Raw genomic sequence first — 22,076 nt, 5'->3', positions numbered from 1 at the left:
ACCAATGAATCACACAATGTCGGTGTTTATACAGTGTCTGTATGTTACAGATATTGTGCAGATTGTAGATATGCATGCCTCTACGGGATAAAATGGGGATAATAAAATTTTTTCTCTCCCCGTGAGGAATTACGAAGTGCGAGCATAGGGGATATGGACAACATGACAAATGGAAGTTTGGGTCGGTCCGGGAGACGTGCACGGATAGCCGAAATGGTTAAGACGGCCACTCGCGATAAGCGGCAAGTCTGGGTTCGAGTCTTGATCTGGCCCAAATTGTCATGTGCCGCTAATAGAATATACCCTACAGATTTCCTGAAAACATATTCGCAGTTTACGGATCCGTTTCGTAATAAATGCAAGAATGTGATAAGTTATCTTGCATCCTATCAGAAATTCGTGAGTTCAGAGGTCCACGAACAATTGCCTCCTCTTCTGTTCAAAAGTATTCCAATACTGTATCAGGCAACAGCGAAGAACTTCGGTGTCACTTTGGATGAACACCTCAAGTAGGCAGAAAGTATTATCGCCATCTGCCAGAAGACTTCCGCCCGCCTCTGTGTCTTCAAAAATTTCGGACGGTATTTTCACACGATGTGAATCGGAAACTCTAGTGCTCAGAGCCATTTGAACCAACTAAAATAGCGAGAATCTTGCATTTCAGAAGAAGAAATAAAAGAAAATAGGAAAGTAAGTAGACTTGTATTAGAGATCCTACCACCTAGCTATCTCGGGTGTCAGGACTCGGCAAATCATCGAGCCTGTCATATTCGAGGTAACGTACAAAATACATCTTTAATACTAATTTGATAAATTTTTGTGCCAGATGTGTATTGTATTACTCTTATATTACATTTGTTACAGGTTATTTGTGCTTTATACAGAGCATAATTAATACATTATTAAACGGACAGCACAGCAGCTTCTAATCTGGCCTGACGTATCACCTATTAAAAGTAAATTGGCTAAGGATGCTTCGGAAAGGCCCCATTAGTGTCCTTCCTCAGTCACTACTACTGAATTCTAGGGCTAGAACAAAGCAGTTCCAAAAGCAACGCCCTGCACCTATATCTGCATCAATACTCCGCAAGCTACCTTATGGTGTTTGGCGGAGGGTGCTTCGTGTACCATTGTCGCTTCCCTCTTTCCTGTTTCAGTCGCGAATGATTCGCGAGAAGAAGGATTGCTGCTAACCCTCCTTCGGAGCTCGAATCTCTTTGATTTTGCGTTTATGGTATTTCGCGAGACATACATAAGAATACGATATATTGCTTGACTCTTCCATGAACGGAACTCCCGGAATTTTGACAGTAAACTACGTCGTGACGCAGAACGCATCTCTTGCAGAGTCTGCGACTGGAGTTGGCTAATCGGCTCCGTGCACTTTCGAGCTTATTAAATGAACCTGTAACGAAACGGGTGGCTCTTCTTTGGACCGCCGGCCTGGGTGGCCGAGCGGTTCTAGGAGCTTCAAAAAAATGGTTCAAATGGTTCTGAGCACTATGGGACTTAACATCTTAGGTCATCAGTCCCCTAGAACTCAGAACTACTTATACCTAACTAACCTAAGGACATCACACACATCCGTGCCCGAGGCAGGATTCGAACCTGCGACCGTAGCAGTCCCGCGGTTCCGGACTACAGCGCCTAGAACCGCACAGCCACCGCGGCCGGCAATCTAGGCGCTTCAGTCGGGAACCGTGCGACCGCTACGGTCGCAGGTTCGATTCCTGCCTCGGGCACGGATGTGTGTGTTGTCCTTAATGCTATGCGGAGTATACTTGTAAATTCGGAGCTCCCACGGGTCCTACGTGAACTAAAAAGTGACATTCTGTGCATACAGGAGCCCTACACTAGACAAGGGCGTATCCCCAACTTTCCTCCAAGTGCGGTGACAGTTGCGGAGGGGACAGGCTGCATGGCATCTGTCATAATCCTAAACAAAGAAATACATCCAGTCAAAATTACAGAACTCTGTGCCGAGCACCTAGTTACAGTTGAAGTCACACACAAGGGGGATACTTGGATCATCGCGTCGCTGTACGCCCAATTCTGTCATTGCATCAAACCATACGCAGACCTTATCAGAGATGTTGCGCAATACGCTGGCAACAAAAAACTTCTCATCTGTGCAGACATAAATGCCAGATAAACCCTGTGGCATTCAGACAGAACTGACGACAGAGGTAGAAGAATAAATTACATCATCTAAGAAAACAGACTACACGTACTCAACAAGGAAGGACATCACCCGACTCACATCGGACACAACGGTCATTCATCCAACATAGACATCACCCTCGTTAATAATGCCGCCATCAACCACGTACGAGACTGGACCGTACATGACCAGATCACTGCTAGCGACCACAACATCATCACACTAACCTTAAGTGGCACACCGAACGTCAACACAGAAACACTACCAAAAAGACTATTATTTGACAAAACAGATTGGGACAGGGTCAGACAAAAATTACATGAGCACATACCGCAAGACATCACCGGCAGTGTTGATTACAGAGCACACATGCTGACAGATATCATCACACACACACAGAACACCTGCATACCCACAAAAAGAATGACAAAACACCAAAATATTCCCTGGACTACACAATTGACACGACTCAAACAAGACTCAAACCGTAAACGTAAACTTTACCAACGAACAATTTCAGATAGAGAAAGACAATTACGACTACACGACTACCGGCTTGCCAAGGATAAATATAAACTTGAGCTGAATAAGACCAGGAAAGACCATTGGAACAGCCATGTAGCAGCACAAACACAACTAAACATTTGGCGGGAACCATACAAAATCGTGACAGAGAAAATTAAGAGCCCACTGGTTCTGGGAACGCTGCGACAGGAGGATGGTGAGATGACTAAGGGCTGGAGACGCACAGCGGAGTTCCTGCTGAGCAAACTCCTGCCCGACGACATCGCAGACACAGACACACCACAACATGCAGCACTGAGACGCGAAGTAGACACAGTATACACCACACCAACTGTCACCTGTCCATTTGCGCAGGAAGAAGTGGCGACAGCGATCTCAGAACTCAAAAACAAAAAGGCGCCTGGACTGGATGGTATCCACTCTGAGGTACTTAAACAAATTGCACCGCAGATCACCCCGTTTCTCACAACGTTGTTAAACGATGCATTAAGGCCTCGCCGTGTGCCTGCAGTGTGGAAGACCTCGAAGGCGGTTATCATCAAAAAGGCTCCAGACAAAGACCCATCAGACCCCAAGTCATACAGACCAATTTGCCTTATCAATACACTCGGTAAAGTACAAGAAAAACTACTCTGCAAAAGACTACAAGCACACCGAACCCTACGGGGACTGACACCACACCAATACGGCTTCAGGGAAGGGAAATCTATAGACGACGCAATTAACAGAGCACTCCAAATAGTACGCGACACACCCTCCAAATACACACTTGCAATTATGATAGACATCTCAGGTGCCTTCGACAACCTCTGGTGGCCGGCCTTGTTCAAGAGGCTCAGACACCTGCAGGTACCGGAGTCTCTGTATAATAGTTTCATGGACTACTGCAGAGACAGAACGGTCGTTTGGCAAGTGGACAACCAGAAAGTGATTAAACGAATTACAAAAGGCTGTCCACAAGGGTCGATCTGCGGCCCCATCTTCTGGGACATAGTTATAGAACCGCTCCTACAGTTACTAGAGGAGCACATCTTGACAGATGGAGCTGTCGCTTATGCTGATGATCTACTCGTCGTAGTTTCAGCAAATAACCGTGCCCAGCTAGAAGAAAGAGCCAATGGAACACTTAGGACAATAACCCAATGGTGCACAGATAATAAATTAAAGATAGCAGGAAACAAAACAACTTATACATTGCTAAAGGGTATCCTGCTCAGGAACCCAATAGTCAAAATCGGGGACACAAACATAAAAAGACTAGCAGTCACACGCTATCTAGGAGTATACATTGATGAACGAGTGAACTTCCACGAACACATGTGAATATGCACAAACAAAGCAGAAAAGATACTACACAAACTGGCTAGGCTAAATTCGGAACAATTCAGACTACCCCTGTCAGTGACACGAACATACCATTGCGCTCTCTTCGAGTCAGTACTATGCTTTGCTGCCAGTACGTGGGCCCACAGGTTAAATCTCTCAACCAACAGAACCATTGTACGTCGAGGCCAAAGAAGTGTTCTACTTCGACTAACAGGAGCATTCAACACAACATCAAATGACGCACTATGTGTCGTCATGGGAATTTTCCCCATAGATATCACCATCAGGTACCGCGCAGCAATGTACTGGCTTAGGATGGGGAGAATAGACCAGGTTCGGCAGATCACTGGTGTACCGATTGAGACAACACGCCAACTCAGAGCATGGCGAGTGGATACCTGGCAGAGCGAGTGGGCCAACAGCGATAAGGGCCGCCGTGTATACAACTTCTTCCCTGACATCCGGGAAAGACTAAAACTAAAACATATTGATCCCAGCCGCGGTATGGTACATTTCATCACAGGACATGGCCCTTATCCCACGCACCTGTACCGCGTGAGTCTGCAGCAGACTAATAGATGCACATGCGGAGAAGAAGGTTCCCCTGAACATACTGTCTTCTTCTGCGGACAACGCACGAACATAAGACACACAGTACACATAAATCGCCTGAACACACAGAACGAACTACATGCCATAATACGCGACCCGGAAAGGTGGACTGAACTCAACAAACTAATGGACGAAATCTCGAAGATCCAACAAATAGAATACTTGCGCAACAGACCCTACCGAAGGCAAGTCGGTCCAAACAGACGTCACGATGCCCAGGGGGACACAGATATGATTAGCACCACGAGTGATGAAGAAGAAACGGATACAGACCAGGGCACCAACACAGATATTGAAGCGTCCAGCGCGGATGATCCATAGTGTCAACCAAGTCAAATTCAAAGAACAGAGTGGAACAACCGACAAGAGGTGCACAAGTCACATACAATCCTGAAAACAGATTGCACCTTATATATAAATAGTTAACAGCATCTCCATGTCCAATAAGAGCTTAAAGCTAAGTACCTCTTCAAGGGACCTACGCCTTCCTTTAAGAGGCAGCGCACAGTCTGTATGGAAGGATCTTAATTGTGTTCCCTCTCTTTTGAGCCCAACCCGACGGATACCTATGGTAGATCGGGGAAAACCACCGCTCAGGCTGTGTTGCTGGCGGGGCCGGAAGGTGCCAACTGCCACACCACGTATCATTGTAAGTCTCATTGGCTCAGTGTGAACTGTTTGTACAACCAACCTACACAGCCTATACCTCAACTTCCACTATACTAAGAACTTCTCATCTGAAGCTTAAAGTTGGGCACCTCTTCAAGGGATCTACGCCCCCCTGGTAAGAGGCGGCGAACGTCCTGTATGGAAGGATCTTAATTGTGGTTCCTCTCTTTTGAGCCCAACCCGACGGATACCTATGGTAGATCGGGGAAAACCACCTTTCAGGTCGTGTTGTCGGCGGGGCCGGGAGGTGCTTGCGCCTGATGTACTCTACTAGGAGCCTTGTAGGCTCAACACAAACCGTTAGCGTCATTACCTTATTACTTTTACCACGAGTACCCTTTCATTAGCAACTTTGAGCCAAGCACAAAATCAGTTACCTCTCTATTGTATATCGTAAATAGTTTAGCAGGCTGGACATGGAGGTCTTAGTCTTAGTTTCTAGCTTTAACGTACCCTAATCTCTTCTAGTTAAGGTAGTTTTTAGGATGGTAGATGTTAAAGGCATGGTGAGCGACGGCCAGCGTCTTGAGGGTCATTCCAAGACCCGGGCCGCCGCCCACAACCAGGTGACGGGCAATATTATACCTATAACTTCTCCATTCAGTTCTCTTCCTTCCTTCTTTCTAAATATTTAATTTCGTTTTGTTTATTAATATCTTACTTGATTTTGTATTAGTTAGAAGTTTTTCTAATGCTGCACAAAAAAAGATATCAAATGGATCTAAACAGAGCCCGCCTCCACGTGGCGGGACACGGGCAACGGTGTGAGTGGGGACGGGAGCCGGTGTGGTGTTACTTTCAGTCACTGCGGACCCCGGACCCAGTCACAGCGGCTAAGTGGCAATATACGACCCACCATAAGAAATTAGACGGTGGGTCATAAAATATAAGCAGCAAGTGAAAAAGAAGTGTCCTTAGGTTAGTTAGGTTTAAGTAGTTCTAAGTTCTAGGGGACTGATGACCTCAGATGTTAAGTCCCATAGTGCTCAGAGCCATTTGAACCATCTTCTTTGGACCTTTTTTATTTCCGCGATCGATTCTAATGGCACGGATCCCAGACTGACAAGCAATATTCAGTTACAACCCGTACGAGCGTTTTGGAAGCTACCTCCTTTGTGGGTCGACTACACTTCTCGAGGAGTCCCAATGAATCTCATTTTGGCATCTGCCTTACACGCAATTAGTTCTATGTGGTCGTCCCGCTTCAAATAGCTCCGTACGCATACTACTAGATACTTTATGGATGTGACCACTGCCCGCGACTATTCTCGGTCGAGTACAATAACAGGTATTTGTGGCTATTTATGCGCAAAGTGTTATAGTTGTTTATGTTGAGTGTCAGCTGCCACTCCTTGCACTATGTGGTGATACTCCACAGGTCTTCCCTCATTTCACCACAATTTCCAAGCGTTGCGACTTCTTTGTATACAACAGCATCATTCATGAAAAGCCTCATGGAACTGCAGACGTCATTCGCTAGCTCATTCATATGCAAGGTGGATTAGAACTCCACCGACAAACTTACAGAGGGTGTTCAGGGATGCCTTCTGAGTATTTTGGTGTAATGGACACACTCTCTCCAGTAGACCCGCCAGGGTAGCCGAGATCGCTAACGCGCTGCTTCCTGGACTCGGGTAGGCGCGCCGTCCCCGGATAGAATCCGCCCGGCGGATTAAGGACGAGGGCCGGTGTGCCGGCCAGTCTGGATGTCGTTTTTAGGCGGTTTCCCACATCCCTCTAGGTGAATACCGGGCTGGGCCCCACGTTCCGCCTCAGTTACACGCGTCGCAGACATTTGAAACACGTTCGCACTATTCCACGTTTTACACTAGATGCAGACAGCTGGGATACACTTATTCCATTCCTGGGGGTACGGGGTGGCGGCAGGAAGGGCATCCGGCCACCCCTAAAACTAACCTTGCCAAATCCGTTCTAACCGCGTCGACCCTGTGATCGCTGCGGGACTATGGCGTAAGCGAAAGAAAGAAAGGACACACTCTCTCCAGTGGTACGCTACAGAATTATTGCATTTCGTTTGGTAGCTTGCTTAATTAGCTTTGTATCTGTATCGCACTCAAAACAGTGCATAAAGGTGCAAATGTCGACGAAATGTGCTCTCTGTCTTGTCTGGAATCAAATTTGTTCCATTCACTCATGGTAATTGTTGTTGACAACAGTAATGTCCAATTTAGTCTATGCCCTCAAACTTGAATTCAGCACTGCTCGGCTATGTCTTGGGCTTGTTTTTTCGACAATCATATTCTACGTTAACAGTGATACATAGCAGTAAAGATGGATTTAGTGATGACGAGTAGCCCTCCTGTATGGGGTCGCTGAATGCAGCTGAAGAGCCACACAACGACGCTGTGCAGCGCTGTTGCTGTACAGACGGCAACCCAGTCGCAGTACTGCAGCATCACACCGAGGTGCGAAAGTCATGGGACACACATACAGATGGCGGGAGTATCTCATACACGAGGTATAGAAGGACAGTGTACTGGTGGAGCTGTCACTTGTACTCAGGTGATTCATAAGGAAAGGTTTCCGATGTGACGTGATTATGGCCGGACGACGCGAATTAACAGACTCTGAACGCGGAATGAGAGTTGTAGTTGTATTGCATTGTATTGTATGGGAATGGGGACCTATAAACGACGGAGAGGCTTCGTCCTCGTCGTATACCGCAGTGGTACACAACCCCACAACACTCACTCCACCGCCGCCCCACATCGAGCCCAGGGTTATTGTGCGGTTCGGCCCCCAGTGCCCAGTGGACCCCCCCCCCCCCCTCTACGCCCCTGGGAACGTCTAACACCAGACGAGTGTAACCCCAATGTTTGCGTGGTAGAGTAATTATGGTGTACGCGTACGTGGAGGGGAAGTGTTTGCGCAGCAATCGCCGACATTGTGTAACTGAGGCGGAATAAGGGGAACCAGCCCGCATTCGCCGAGGCAGATGGAGAACCGCCTTTTAAACCATCCACAGACTGGCCGGCACACAAGACCTGGACACTAATCCGCCGGGCGGATTCGTGCCTGATACCGGCACGCCTTCCCGCCCGGAAAGAAGTGTGTTAGACCGCACGGCTAACTGGGCGGGCTAGAGCTGTAGTTAGACGCATGGGACATTTAATTTCGGAAATCGTTAGGGACTTCAATATTCCGAGATCCACAGTGTCAAGAGTGTGCCGAGAATACCAAATTTTAGGCATTACATCACGATGGACAGCGCAGTGGCCAACAGACTTCGCTTAACAACAGAGAGCAGCGGCCTATACGTAGAGTTGTAAGTGCTAACAGACAAGCAACACTGCGTGAGATAACTGCATAATTCAATCTGGGATATATGACGAAAATATCCGTTAGGACAGTGTGGTGAAATCTGGTCTTAATGGGCTATGTTAGCTGATGACCGAAGCGAATGCCTTTGTTAACTGCACGACATCGCATGCAGCGCTTCTTCCGGGGTCGTGACCATATCGTTTGGGCCCTGGACGACTGGAAAACTGTGGCCCGGTCAGATGAGTCTTGATTTCAGTTGGTAAGAGCTGATGGTAGGATCCGAGGTTGTGCAGACCCCACAAAGCCATGGACCCAAGTTGTCAACAAGGCACTGTGCAAGTTGACCGCGCGGTCTTGGGCGCCATGTCACTGATTGCGAGGCTCCTCCCCCCCGGAGGTTCGAGTCCTCCCCCGGGCATGCCTGTGTGTGTGTGTGTGTGTGTGTGTGTGTGTGTGTTGTTCTTAGCATAAGTTAGTTTAAGTTAATTAAGTAGTGTGTAAGCCTGGGGACAGATGACCTCAGCAGTTTGGTCCCTTAGGAATTCACACACATTTGAACAGTTTTTTGCAAGCTGGTGGCTCCACAATAGTGTGGGCTGTGTTTACACGGAATAGACTGGGTCCTCTGGTCCATCTGAACCGATCATTGACTAGAAATGGTTATGTTCTGCTACTTGAAAAGCCGGCCGGTGTGGCCGTGCGGTTCTAGGCGCTTCAGTCTGGAACCGCGTGACCGCTACGGCCGCAGGTTCGAATCCTGCCTCGGGCATGGATGGGTGTGATGTACTTAGGTTAGTTAGGTTTAATTAGTTCTAAGTTCTAGGCGACTGATGACCTCAGAAGTTATGTCGCATAGTGCTCAGGGCCATTTGAACCATTTTTTTTTTTTTTTTTTTTTTTTTTTTGCTACTTGAAAACCATTTGCAGTCATGCGTGGACTTTATCGTCTCAAACATCGACAGAATTTTTATGAATGACAATGCGCCATGTCATAGGGCTACAGTTGTTCACGATTAGTTTGAGGAACAATCTGGAAAATTCGAGGGAATTATTTGGCCACCCAGATCGCCCAGCATGAATCCCATCGAACATTTATGGGACATAATAGAGAGGTAAGTTCGTACACAAAATCCTGCACCGGCAACACTTTCGCAACTGTGGACGACTGTAGCGGTAGCATGGCTCGATATTTCTGCTGGGGACTTTCAACGACTTGTTAAGTCAATGCCACGTCGAGTTGCTGTACTGTCCCGGGAGAAAGAAGGTCCGACACGATATTAGGAGGTATCCCACGACTTTTGTCACCTCAGAGTATTCCGATGTGTTATAGTTCTGTTTTTCTGGTGATTCCATCAAGACGGTTTCATTTTTGTTTCCATCTGTGTGCCTGCTTATTTGCAGCTGTGTTCAGACTTGTGCACCAGGTGACTGGCTAGTTGTGCTGGGAAGGCAGGACTCACAGTAAGGAACCCGTTGTTTAGCATGCAAGATGCGGCCCGTCTTATGCGTGCAGAAGGGACTGGTACTTGGAGCAAGCAGTACATCGTTATGCAGATCCACCAACGGTCGATCGTCGGTCATTCGCGCGTATGTCTTTGGTCTCACATTTCGTTCGATATCGTTCTAAAAACGGAATCAGATTCACTTCATCAATTAGATGGGTAAAATTTCATAGAAACACAAAAGCATTATTACGGAAACTTACAAAGCCGTAAAATCCACCGACAATTGGTGTGCTGCTGTCCGGTCATTAAGTGTTACAGCAAGTAAATGCGCTTTTCCTGTGTTTCGATACTGATCACAATGTCACCGTCGCTTGAGTAACTGTCCAGAACAACAGTAAGTTCAAATGGGTTGCAGTTGTGAATCTGAAAAACAAAACGTATGTAGTTTGTCAGCTAATAATATAGCCATATTAATCGTCAGTTATGAGACTGTGGCACTGCTGAGATGAATTTAGAAATGAAAGTCACGGATTTGATTTCGGGAGGTGTCAAGTTCTAATCCTGGGTCCAGTGGTCTCAGAGAAAATTAGCTCGTAGGGTTTCTGTTAATGACTTCTGGTGAAGAAAGATATATGGCAATAAATACGCACCTTGGTCGATTTGGATCAACAACAGCAACAAAACAAGAAAAGAATACGAAATTCTTGTAAATTACGGTTCCGTTCAATTACGGTTTCAATTAAGGTTTCAAAAAACCGTTATAAAGCTGGTATAGCCCTCGTTTTTCCTTACAATTTTTCTCTGCATAATGTTTTCCATGTGTTTTCACTTAAGTTTCGCATCTTGTTTGTTGTTTCTGTTGCTGCTGTTAATGGCTGTCTAATATCTCCTGTGATCTTCTCGGGTTGCCAGTCGGGTTGTACCGTCGTATTGTCGCAACATTTCGACGAGTTTCCTACTTGTCATCTTCAGGCAAAGTCTTTATATGTGTTGTGCATAGTTTTTGAACATAAACACTTTCATCAAATAATGCACACCCTGGACTCGCATTCGGGAGGACCACGGTTCAATCCCGCGTCCGGCCATCCTGATTTAGGTTTTCCGTGCTTTCCCTAAATCGCTCCAGGCAAATGCCGGGATGGTTCCTTTGATAGGGCACGGCCGACTTCCTTCTCCGTCCTTCCCTAATCCGATGAGACCGATGATCTCGCTGTTTGGTCTCCTGCCCCAAACAACCCAACCAACCCAAATCATGCATCTGAGTGTGCAGGGTGTTTAAAAATGAAGCATGTGATGGATGCGACAACTTTTTTTGTGTTTTAGATCAAAATCTTTTCTCTGTAAAGACTGTTAAGGGTGTGACGGAGGGAGCGTTTTATTGTTTCATATATTAAGGTTTTATCCCGTTCCATTCACAGAATATAGTGTGGGAAATGTAAGTGCTTCTCTGTGCGAGCAGTTAGTTAACTGAGTCTCTCTGCCCGACCTCTAGATGATACGTATTTTTCGAGCTGGGAAATATTTGTAGTTTCTTAACTGAAAGATGCTTCTTTAAGCTTTTTAAGCATGTTCTCAGGAAATGAACGACCGTCTTTCCTCAGAGGTCCGTCAGTAAAGAATTTGATACACTTTTTACAACTCAAACATATTTGTGGCCATTCACACTGCCCTTGTCGTTGAATGATCGACGTATTCTGTTAGTTACGGCTAGCAGGTGGCCTTCCTGAAATTCTTTCAGTACTCTCATTTTAGTTAACGTAATTAACTGCTAAAAATGGAAGGAAGATTAGACTTCAATGTCTTCCCAACGACTAGGGCATCAGAGACGAAGAACAAGCTCGGGTTGGACTTGTGAGTGGGGTGATGCAGTGGCTAAGGCACTGGACTCGCACTCAGGAAGAACAGTCCATTAATACACGTCGGGCAATCCAAATTTAGGTATAGAATGGTTTCCCTAAATAGTTAGAAGTGAATTTCGGCTTGGTTTCTTTAAAACAGTAATGGCCAATTTCCTCTTCACCCTTGTGTAGCCGGCCAGAGTGGCCGTGCGGTTCTGGGCGCTACAGTCTGGAACCGAGCGTCCGCTACGGTCGCAGGTTCGAATCCTGCCTCGGGCATGGATGTGTGTGATGTCCTTAGGTTAGTTAGGTTTAATTAGTTCTAAGTTCTAGGCGACTGATGACCTCAGAAGTTAAGTCGCATAGTGCTCAGAGCCATTTTGAACCCTTGTGTAGTCTAAGCGTGTATTCCACTCTTAGACTGCGTGATCTGTGGGATGTTAAATCCTAATCTTCCTTACTTTTTTCGAATAGGCTGAGGATGAAGCAGAATATCTGCAGTGAAGTTTTCGAAGGAACTGTCCTGGCGATGTCAGACTGATTGCAGGAGATACCACCTTCATACAGAAAGAAACTTTGCATTTTTAGAGTTAATCCTGGGATGAACTGATGTGGACGCAAACCTCTGAGTATCTATATCACATAAGAAAAATTGTTCTTGCAGAAACCTGCCAGTCTTTCTCGCATGGTTTGTGGAACGTCTGTTTACTACATGTCGCTGCGCCTGTGCTTTTTAATACATTTCTATTCCTGCCTAAAACTGCTCTCAAAATTCTAGTACAGTGATGTGTAACGACGCAATATTTTTTGTCTCCAGTCACGCGGTGTATACGAGACGCCCGCTGGTAAAATTCTGCATGACGCCCATCTGGACCTGGAGACTTTCTGCATGGATCGCGAGGTCCTTAGAGTTAAAACTTTTCTCAAAGACAAGATGTCAGATTATGTTTACAACGGTAAGAAACAAACTCTTTGCTTGATTTAACTGTAGCTTTTTAGGTTACCTGAATTACAAATCTAAAGATAACCCGTCTTATTTTATGATGTATTGCCATATACAGATGGGGACTTAAACTGATTGCTTGATTTTCGTCGTTTCAGGTTTCTGGTTCAGCCCGGAATGTAACTTTGTTCGCGAGTGCATAACTGCATCGCAGAGAAATGTCACAGGATGGGTGCAGGTGGAGCTCTTCAAGGGTTCAGGTATGCACAAATAAGGACACATTTTTACATCTCGCACAGCTGAGGAAAGCTGAAACTAACTACTCCATTTCAAGCGTACTACACATTGTATCGTCAGTTCTGCACATTGGACCAGATAGTTTCTTGATTACAAGAGGATAAACTAAACCACATTGCCACAGAAATGTATACAGCGTGGACAAAATAAAATTGGCTCGGAAAATATTATAAGACTGACACGGAATTTTACCTTGTTAATGGACAGGAGAACAGCCCGTCGCAGAAAATACTGGGAAGCATGATTTCGATGCACCAGTTGCTGTCAAATGTGTGCCCATTCACAGCTCCCACGCGCTCTGCCCCGAGTACTTCGCTGTGCCGTTACGTCTGAATGAATGAGAGGAGTAGACGTGATTAATGATCAGTTGAGTGCAACACGGAATGGTGCTTACGAGAAAACAGCGCGTGTTGATTGTCGACTGTTAAGTGAAGCACAGTGGAAAACATATGCGGAACTGTCTGAGCAAGAGCTTAAAACTGGAAGTGTTTTGGCAAAATCTCCAGCAAAGTCCTCAATCCAAAACTTACTGTATATGTGTGACTATTCTCAGCGCGTTCTGTGACGTTCGTTAGCAACGGTCAGTCCCACCTAGGACTTACTGTACATACACTGGCGAAAAAAAAATTGCAGCACCGAGATCCAGTTGCGCGACATAAACGAAAATTCGCAGGCGCTAGGCGCTAGTAGCGGCCTTGCTGTGCTGGTACTGCGAACGGCTGAAAGCAAGGGGAAACTACAGCCGTAATTTCTCCCGAGGGCATGCAGCTTTACTGTATGGTTTAATGATGATGGCGTCCTCTTGGGTAAAATATTCCGGAGGTAAAATAGTCCCCCATTCGGATCTCCGGGCGGGGACTACTCAAGAGGATGTCGTTATCAGGAGAAAGAAAACTGGCGTTCTACGGATCGGAGCGTGGAATGTCAGATCCCATAATCGGGCAGGTAGATTAGAAAATTTAAAAAGGGAAATGGATAGGTTAAAGTTAGATATAGTGGGAATTAGTGAAGTTCGGTGGCAGGAGGAACAAGACTTTTAGTCAAGCGAATTCAGGGTTATAAATACAAAATCAAATAGGGGTAATGCAAGAGTAGGTTTAATAATGAACAAAAAATAGCAGTGCAGGTAAGCTACTACAAACAGCATAGTGAACGCATTATTGTGGCCAAGATAGATTCAAATGGCTCTACGGGACTTAACATCTATGGTCATCAGTCCCCTAAGACTTAGAATTACTTAAACCTAACTAACCTAAGGACAGCACACAACACCCAGTCATCACGAGGCAGGAAGCGAGAACGCTACCGCACGACCACGAGCAGCGGACGCCAAGATAGACACAAAGCCCACGCCCACTACAGTAGTACAAGTTTATATGCCAACTAGCTCTGCAGATGACGAAGAAATTGAAGAAATGTATGATGAAATAAAAGAAATTATTCAGATAGTGAAGGGAGACGAAAATTTAATAGTTATGAGTGACTGGAATTCGGCAGTAGGAAAAGGGAGAGAAGGAAACATAGTAGGTGAATTTGGATTGGGGGGGAAGAAATGAAAGAGGAAGCCGCCTGGTAGAATTTTGCACAGAGCACAACTTAATCATAGCTAACACTTGGTTCAAGAATCATAAAAGAAGGTTGTATACATGGAAGAATCCTGGAGATACTAAAAGGTTTCAGATAGATTATATAATGGTAAGACAGAGATTTAGGAACTAGGTTTTAAATTGTAAGACATTTCCAGGGGCAGATGTGAACTCTGACCACAATCTATTGGTTATGAACTGTAGATTAAAACCGAAGAAACTGCAAAAAGGTGGGAATTTCAGAAGATGGGACCTGGATAAACTGAAAGAACCAGAGGTTGTATGGAGTTTCAGGGAGAGCATAAGGGAACAATTGTCACAAATGGGGGAAAGAAATACGGTAGAAGAAGAATGGGTAGCTTTGAGGGATGAAGTAGTGAAGCCAGCAGAGGACCAAGTAGGTAAAAAGACGAGAGCTAGTAGAAATCCTTGGGTAACAGAAGAAATATTGAATTTAATTGATGAAAGGAGAAAATATAAAAATGCAGTAAATGAAGCAGGCAAAAAGGAATACAAACGTCTCAAAAATGAGATCGACAGGAAGTGCAAAATGGCTAAGCATGGATGGCTAGAGGACAAATGTAAGGATGTAGAGGCTTATCTCTCGAGGGGTAAGATAGATACTGCCTACAGAAAAATTAAAGAGACCTTTGGAGAAAAGAGAACCACTTCCATGAATATCAAGAGCTCAGATGGAAACCCAGTTCTAAGCAAAGAAGGGAAAGCAGAAAGGTGGAAGGAGTATATAGAGGGACCATACAAGGGCTATGTACTTGAGGGCAATGTTATAGAAAGGGAAGAGGATTTAGATGAAAATGAAATGGGAGATATGATACTGCGTGAAGAGTCTGACAGAGCACTGAAAGATCTAAGTCGAAACAAAGTCCCAGGAGTAGACAACATTTCATTAGAACTACTGACAGCTTTGGAAGAGCCAGTCCTGACAAAACTCTACCATCTGGTGAGCAAGATCTATGAGACAGGCAAAATACCGTCCGACTTCAAGAAGAATACAATAACTCCAATCCCAAAGAAAGCAGGTGTTGACAGATGTGAAAATTATCGAACTATCAGTTTAATAAGTCACAGCTGCAAAATACTAATGCGAATTCTTTACAGACGAATGGAAAAACCGGTAGAAGCCGACCTCGGGGAAGATCAGTTTGGATTCCGTAGAAATATTGGAACACGTGAGGCAATACTGACCCTACGACTTATCTTAGAAGCTAGATTAAGAAAAGGCAAACCTACGTTTCTAGCATTTGTAGACTTAGAGAAAGCTTTCGACAATGTTGACTGGAATACGTTTATTTCGTGAGATATTTGGCCCGGTCACGATCAATGGACCATCCTGTGTATACGAAACCATCGTTGTAGCCAAAGTTAAAGATGGCATCATCTGTTGCCATGCCGCAAGCCACCGTCTTTGTCCATCGATCGACCGTGAACATTTTGTATAGATGTAGTAGACTTCTAGAAGCGCAGATGTGTTGCAGATACTGAAATGTTGCAGTGTCGGTGGTGGCGCGCTGGTCTCCGGTGGGGCTGTACAACCAGCGGCTGGCGTCGATGGACGAGCACGGAGGTTTCGACCCGTCGCACGCCGACGGCTTCATCAACATACACGGCCTCCGTCTCAAGGAGGCGTGCAGGGCAGCTAACAGCCAGCCGTAGCCCCTTCTCCGCTGTTGCCAAATTCTAGCCCTTCTGTTGTCCTCTTTGCCTTTGTTGATATTTCAGAATTGTTACGAAGAATCTCGTTTTTTGTGCATTGTCAAATCAAAACTGTTCTACATAGCTGTTTACACTGTGTCATGTACAAAATAAAAGAATATTTTCGACAGCGAACATTTAATTCGTCAGTTCTCACAACGGGCACTGCTCCAAGCAGACAGCAAGCTCATACAGTGTGACAACACCCCTGGCTCGTTTCGGCTTCTGCTAAGTATCATTCCAAAGAGCGGTTGGCACATACACACCACACGTTACTTCCCGTTACCAAATTTACTGGGCTCCACGGCGACCAGTGTGCTCTGTTACTAACGTAGCGTACGTCGAGCTGATATAGTACAAAAGCAAATGGCGTCCAAGCTCGCAGCTAGGACGCCGTGATTATATGGTGGTGCGGGCACACAACAGGAACTAGGATTCTGTCAAGCTTCCTTTGTTCGGGTTAACCTGTAACAGAAGACGTACATTTGAGATACTCGTGTTCTTATAGCCGTATGAGGAATGAAAACGCCAAACGTTCTAAATGTCAGTTGTTACACTTGTCAGGAGAATCAGAAAATAATGTATCTCTTTTTGCACAAAACTTATTTGTATCCAAAAAATTAAGGAGGTATTCTGATATCACGGAATTATACTGCTCACTTCATCACTGCAAAAAATTACGAGACAAATTAGAAAATAAATAATTATCATACCTACAGGGTGGCGTACGAAGTGTGTTACCAATTGTTTCTTTCACAATTTACGACGCACATTAGATATCCCGCTGGGATCTCTACGGCAGTACCAGCAGAGCTTTGAAAAACAAGTGAGTTACGAAATGACGTGTAATTCACGATACTGCCGCTAGGAGAGTAGTAAGCAGCAATGGCTGACAATGGAAGACTGACGACACAGCAACGATCGGCAATTGTGTTACTTTTTCATGAAACGAAAAGCCTTGTTGTGACTCAGAGGCGTTTTCGACAACAGTTTAACACACGATGGGTCCCTTGGAAGAAGACCATCCACAGGTTGTACGATAAATTTGTACAGGAAGGAACAGTATTGGAAGCGAAGCGACCTCGGCCTAAGCCTGTTTGCTCGCCGGAGAATACTGAACCGGTACGAGTTGCTGTACAGAGAAGTCCCGGGAAATCGTGTAGAAAGGCAGCAGTGCAACTGGGAATATCCAGACGCTCCGTTCAACGCATTCTTCAAAGTGACCTCCGTATGTACCCATACAAGATGACCTGTGCACAGAAGCTCACTGAAGAACACAAGCAGCAGAGACTACTGTTTGCTCAGTGGGCGGAGGATAGGGAAGAAACTCTCAACAACGTTTGATTTTCAGACGAGGCGCATTTTCATTTAGATGGTGTGGTTAACAAACAAAATGTACGCTTTTGGGCCACTGAAAACCCACAAGTGCTTCATGAACGACAACATTATGCTCCGAGGATTACAGCGTGGGCAGCAATTTCCAGTCGCGGACTTATTGGACCCTTTTTCTTTGAAGAAAGAGTGAACAGCGAGCGTTATTTGAGCATGCTTCGCAATAGCTTCATTTCACAGCTTCTTGCTACTGCCTTGCCCTTCAACACGCAGTGTTTCATGCAAGATGGAGCAAGGCCACATGCTGCAAATACTGTGTTGCAGTTATTACACGAGCATTTCGACATGCGGATCATTTCACTCAGGTTTCCAGGTCGCTTCAATGACGGACAAAATTGGCCCCCAATAGTCCAGACCTCAATCCATGTGACTTTTTTCTTTGGGGGTACCTAAAGGAAAAGATTTTCCCGAAACGTCCACGTGATTTAACGGAGCTCAGAAGACTTATTCTTCAAGCTTGCAGTGAAATTACGGAAGACATGTGCCGTAGGGTAATCACTAACTTCAGTGTTCGTTTGAAGGAAGTTGTTGTTGTTGTTGTGGTCTTCAGTCCTGAGACTGGTGTGATGCAGCTCTCCATGCTACTCTATCCTGTGCAAGCTTCTTCATCTCCCAGTACTTACTGTAACCTACGTCCGTCTTGAATCTACTTCGTGTATTCATCTCTTGGTCTCCCTCTATGATTTTTATCCTCCACACTGCCCTCCAATGCTAAATTTGTGATCCCTTGATGCCTCAGAACATGTCCTACCAACCGGTCCCTTCTTCTTGTCAAGTTGTGCCACAAACTCCTCTTCTCCCCAATTCTATTCAATACCTCCTCATTAGTTATGTGATCTACCCATCTAATCTTCAGCATTCTTCTGTAGCACCACATTTCGAAAGCTTCTATTCTCTTCTTGTCCAAACTATTTATCGTCCACGTTTCACTTCCATACATGGCTACACTCCATACAAATACTTTCTGAAACGGCTTCCTGCCACTTAAATCTATACTCGATGTTAACAAATTTCTCTTCTTCAGAAACGCTTTTCTTGCCATTGCCAGTCTACATTGTATATCCTCTCTACTTCGACCATCATCAGTTATTTTGCTCCCCAAATAGCAAAACTCGTTTACTACTTTAAGTGTCTCATTTCCTAATCTAATACCCTCAGCATCACCCGATTTAATTCGACTACATTCCATTATCCTCGTTTTGCTTTTGTTGATGTTCATCTTATATCCTCCTTTCAACACACTGTCGATTCCATTCAACTGCTCTTCCAAGTCCTTTGCTGTCTCTGACAGAATTACAATGTCATCGGCGAACCTCAAAGTTTTATTTCTTCTCCATGGATTTTAATACCTACTCCGAATTTTTCTTTTGTTTCCTTTACTGCTTGCTCAATATACAGGTTGAATAACATTGGAGATAGCTACAACCCTGTCTCACTCCCTTCCCAACCACTGCTTCCCTTTCATGCCCCTCAACTCTCATAACTGCCATCTGGTTTCTGTACAAATTGTAAATAGCCTTTCGCTCCCTGTATTTTACCCCTGTCACCTTTAGAATTTGAAAGAAAGTATTCCAGTCAACATTGTCAAAAGCTTTCTCTAAGTCCACAAATGCTAGAAATGTAGGTTTGCCTTTCCTTAATCTTTCTTCTAAGATAAGTCGTAAGGCCAGTATTGCCTCACGTGTTCCAATATTTCTACGGAATCCAAACTGATCTTCCGCAAGGTTGGCTTCTACTAGTTTTTCCATTCGTCTGTAAAGAATTTGCGTTAGTATTTTGCAGCTGTGGCTTATTAAACTGATTGTCCGGTAATTTTCACATCTGTCAACACCTGCTTTCTTTGGGACTGGAATTATTATATTCTTCTTGAAGTCGGAGGGTATTTCGCCTGTCTCATACATCTTGCTCACCAGATGGTGGAGTTTTGTTAGGCCTGGTTCTCCCAAGGCTGTCAGTAGTTTTAATGGAATGTTGTCTACTCCCGACTCAGGTCTTTCAGTGCTCTATCAAACTCTTCACGCAGTATTGTATCTCCCATTTCGTCTTCATCTACATTCTCTTCCATTGCCAGAATATTGTCCTCAAGTACGTCGCCCTTGTATAGACCTTCTATATACATCTTCCACCTTTCTGCCATCCCTTCTTTGCTTAGAACTGGGGTTCCCTCTGAGCTCTTGATATTCATACAAGTGGTTCACTTCTCTCCAAAGGTCTCTTTAATTTTCCTGTAGGCAGTATCTATCTTACCCCTAGTGAGACAAGCCTCTACATCCTTGCATTTGTCCTCTAGCCATCCCTGCTTAGCCATTTTGCACTTCCTGTCGATCTCATTTTTGAGACGTTTGCATTCCTTTTTGCCTGCTTCATTTACTGCATTTTTATATTTTCTCCTTTCATCAATTAAATTCAATATTTCTTCTGTTACCCAAGGATTTCTACTAGCCCTCGTCTTTTTACCTACTTGATCCTCTTCTGCCTTCACTACTTCATCCCTCAGAGCTACCCATTCTTCTTCTACCGTATTTCTTTCCCCCATTTGTGACAATTGTTCCCTTATGCTCTCCCTGAAACTCTGTACAACCTGTGGTTTAATCAGTTTGTCCAGGTCCCATCTCCTTAAATAAAGTTAGGAAACGAAATGGTGGGCATATTGAGCATGTGCTGAGTTAGAACAAATCTCCGTGGACGGCTCTCCATTGTAGTATATGTTCCTTTCAGATTGTATTGACAATAAAGTTTATATTCAAAAACTAAATGATAACACATTTCGTGCGCCTCTCTGTAGGAACTAATTGGTTCTCACGGACAATAAGCAAGTTTTTTATTTCGAGTGTCATTAATACTGAGGGTCTACGTTTTATTTGTGATAATACAGGTACGGAAATACAGCAGTAATGGTTTAACTAGTTGAACAGTAGTCGACAAAAATCATTTCTCATATCTTTTTAAAAAAAAATTTTGCGAGAGAATAATAAAATTGAATTCACGAAAAAATCTCTCAGTATTGACTTCTGTATCTTACACGATCCCCTTCTCGGGGTTAGTAGTTGAAAAGTTTACTGTAGAACTCCCTGTCGTATTGAGGAAGAAAGGCAGCTTCGTCAACAGGTCTTGCTGTTTGGAAACTGATAAATATCGCTGATCTTCCAAATGAAGCACTGCATGGCACACATCAGCCACGGTCTTTCATGTTTCGAAGAAAATGACATTTTTCCAGTCTTATATTTCACAACGAAAATTTTTAATAACTATTTGAGATGGGCGAATACGAGTCACTTTGACCACAAAATGGTTCAAATGGCTCTGAGCACTATGGGACTTAACATCTGAGGTCATCAGCCCCCTAGAACATAGATCTACTTAAACCTAACTAACCTAAGGACATCACACACATCCATGCCCGAGGCAGGATTTGAACCTGCGACCGTAGCAGTCGCGCGGTTCCGGACTGAAGCGCCTAGAACCGCTCGTCACCGCGGCCGGCATACTTTGATCACACTGCGTTTCGAAATATTAAACGCCTGCATTGACAAAAATGTTTCAGCAGCATCTTTAAAATCAAATGAGTAAGTTGTAGGAATTAGAATTACACTGAGTGAGTTCATAGCTTAAGTTGGCTCAACAATTCCGTGGAAATCTTGCAGAAAAATGGTTCAAATGGCTCTGAGCACTATGGGACTCAACTGCTGTGGTCATCAGTCCCCTAGAACTTAGAACTACTTAAACCTAGCTAACATAAGGACATCACACACATCCATGCCCGAGGCAGGATTCGAACCTGCGACCGTAGCAAATCCTGCAGAGAAAAGACTGGCGCGTGGCACTTGAAACTCCAGGCGGAAGCACTGCTTGTCACAAACACCGTGACTAACCTCATCAGGATTGTTTTTTTTTTTCTTTTTTTTCTACATCTACATCCATACTCCGCAAGCCACCTGACGGTGTGTGGCGGAGGGTACCTTGAGTACCTCTATCGGTTCTCCCATCTATTCCATTCTCGTATTGTTCGTGGATAGAAGGATTGTCGGTATGCCTCTGTGTGGGCTCTAATCTCTCTGATTTTATCCTCATGGTCTCTTCGCGAGATATACGTAGGAGGGAGCAATATACTGCTTGACTCTTCGGTGAAGGTATGTTCTCGAAACTTTGACAAAAGCCCGTACCGAGCTACTGAGCGTCTCTCCTGCAGAGTCTTCCACTGAAGTTTATCTATCATCTCCGTAACGCTTTCGCGATTACTAAATGATCCTGTAACGAAGCGTGCTGCTCTCCGTTGGATCTTCTCTA

The 22,076-nt window shown here is 44.8% G+C and overlaps 1 protein-coding gene across 1 annotated transcript in view; it reads left to right on the top strand.

The window, feature by feature from the left end:
* Positions 1 to 16,532, top strand: part of LOC124721813 (argininosuccinate synthase) — a 161,849-nt gene extending 145,317 nt beyond the window's left edge. The window contains exons 8-10 of the mRNA XM_047246933.1: positions 12,676 to 12,814; positions 12,960 to 13,061; positions 16,198 to 16,532. Of these exons, the coding sequence (XP_047102889.1) occupies positions 12,676 to 12,814; positions 12,960 to 13,061; positions 16,198 to 16,358 (402 nt within the window). The 3' untranslated portion in view covers positions 16,359 to 16,532. The remainder of the gene's footprint in view (positions 1 to 12,675; positions 12,815 to 12,959; positions 13,062 to 16,197) is intronic.
* The last annotated feature ends 5,544 nt before the right edge of the window (positions 16,533 to 22,076 follow it).

The sequence above is a fragment of the Schistocerca piceifrons genome, chromosome X, assembly GCF_021461385.2.
Source record: "Schistocerca piceifrons isolate TAMUIC-IGC-003096 chromosome X, iqSchPice1.1, whole genome shotgun sequence".
Classification (NCBI taxonomy): domain Eukaryota; kingdom Metazoa; phylum Arthropoda; class Insecta; order Orthoptera; family Acrididae; genus Schistocerca; species Schistocerca piceifrons.
Note: the sequence above shows the minus strand (reverse complement) of the source record. Positions and strands in the feature narration are given on the sequence as shown.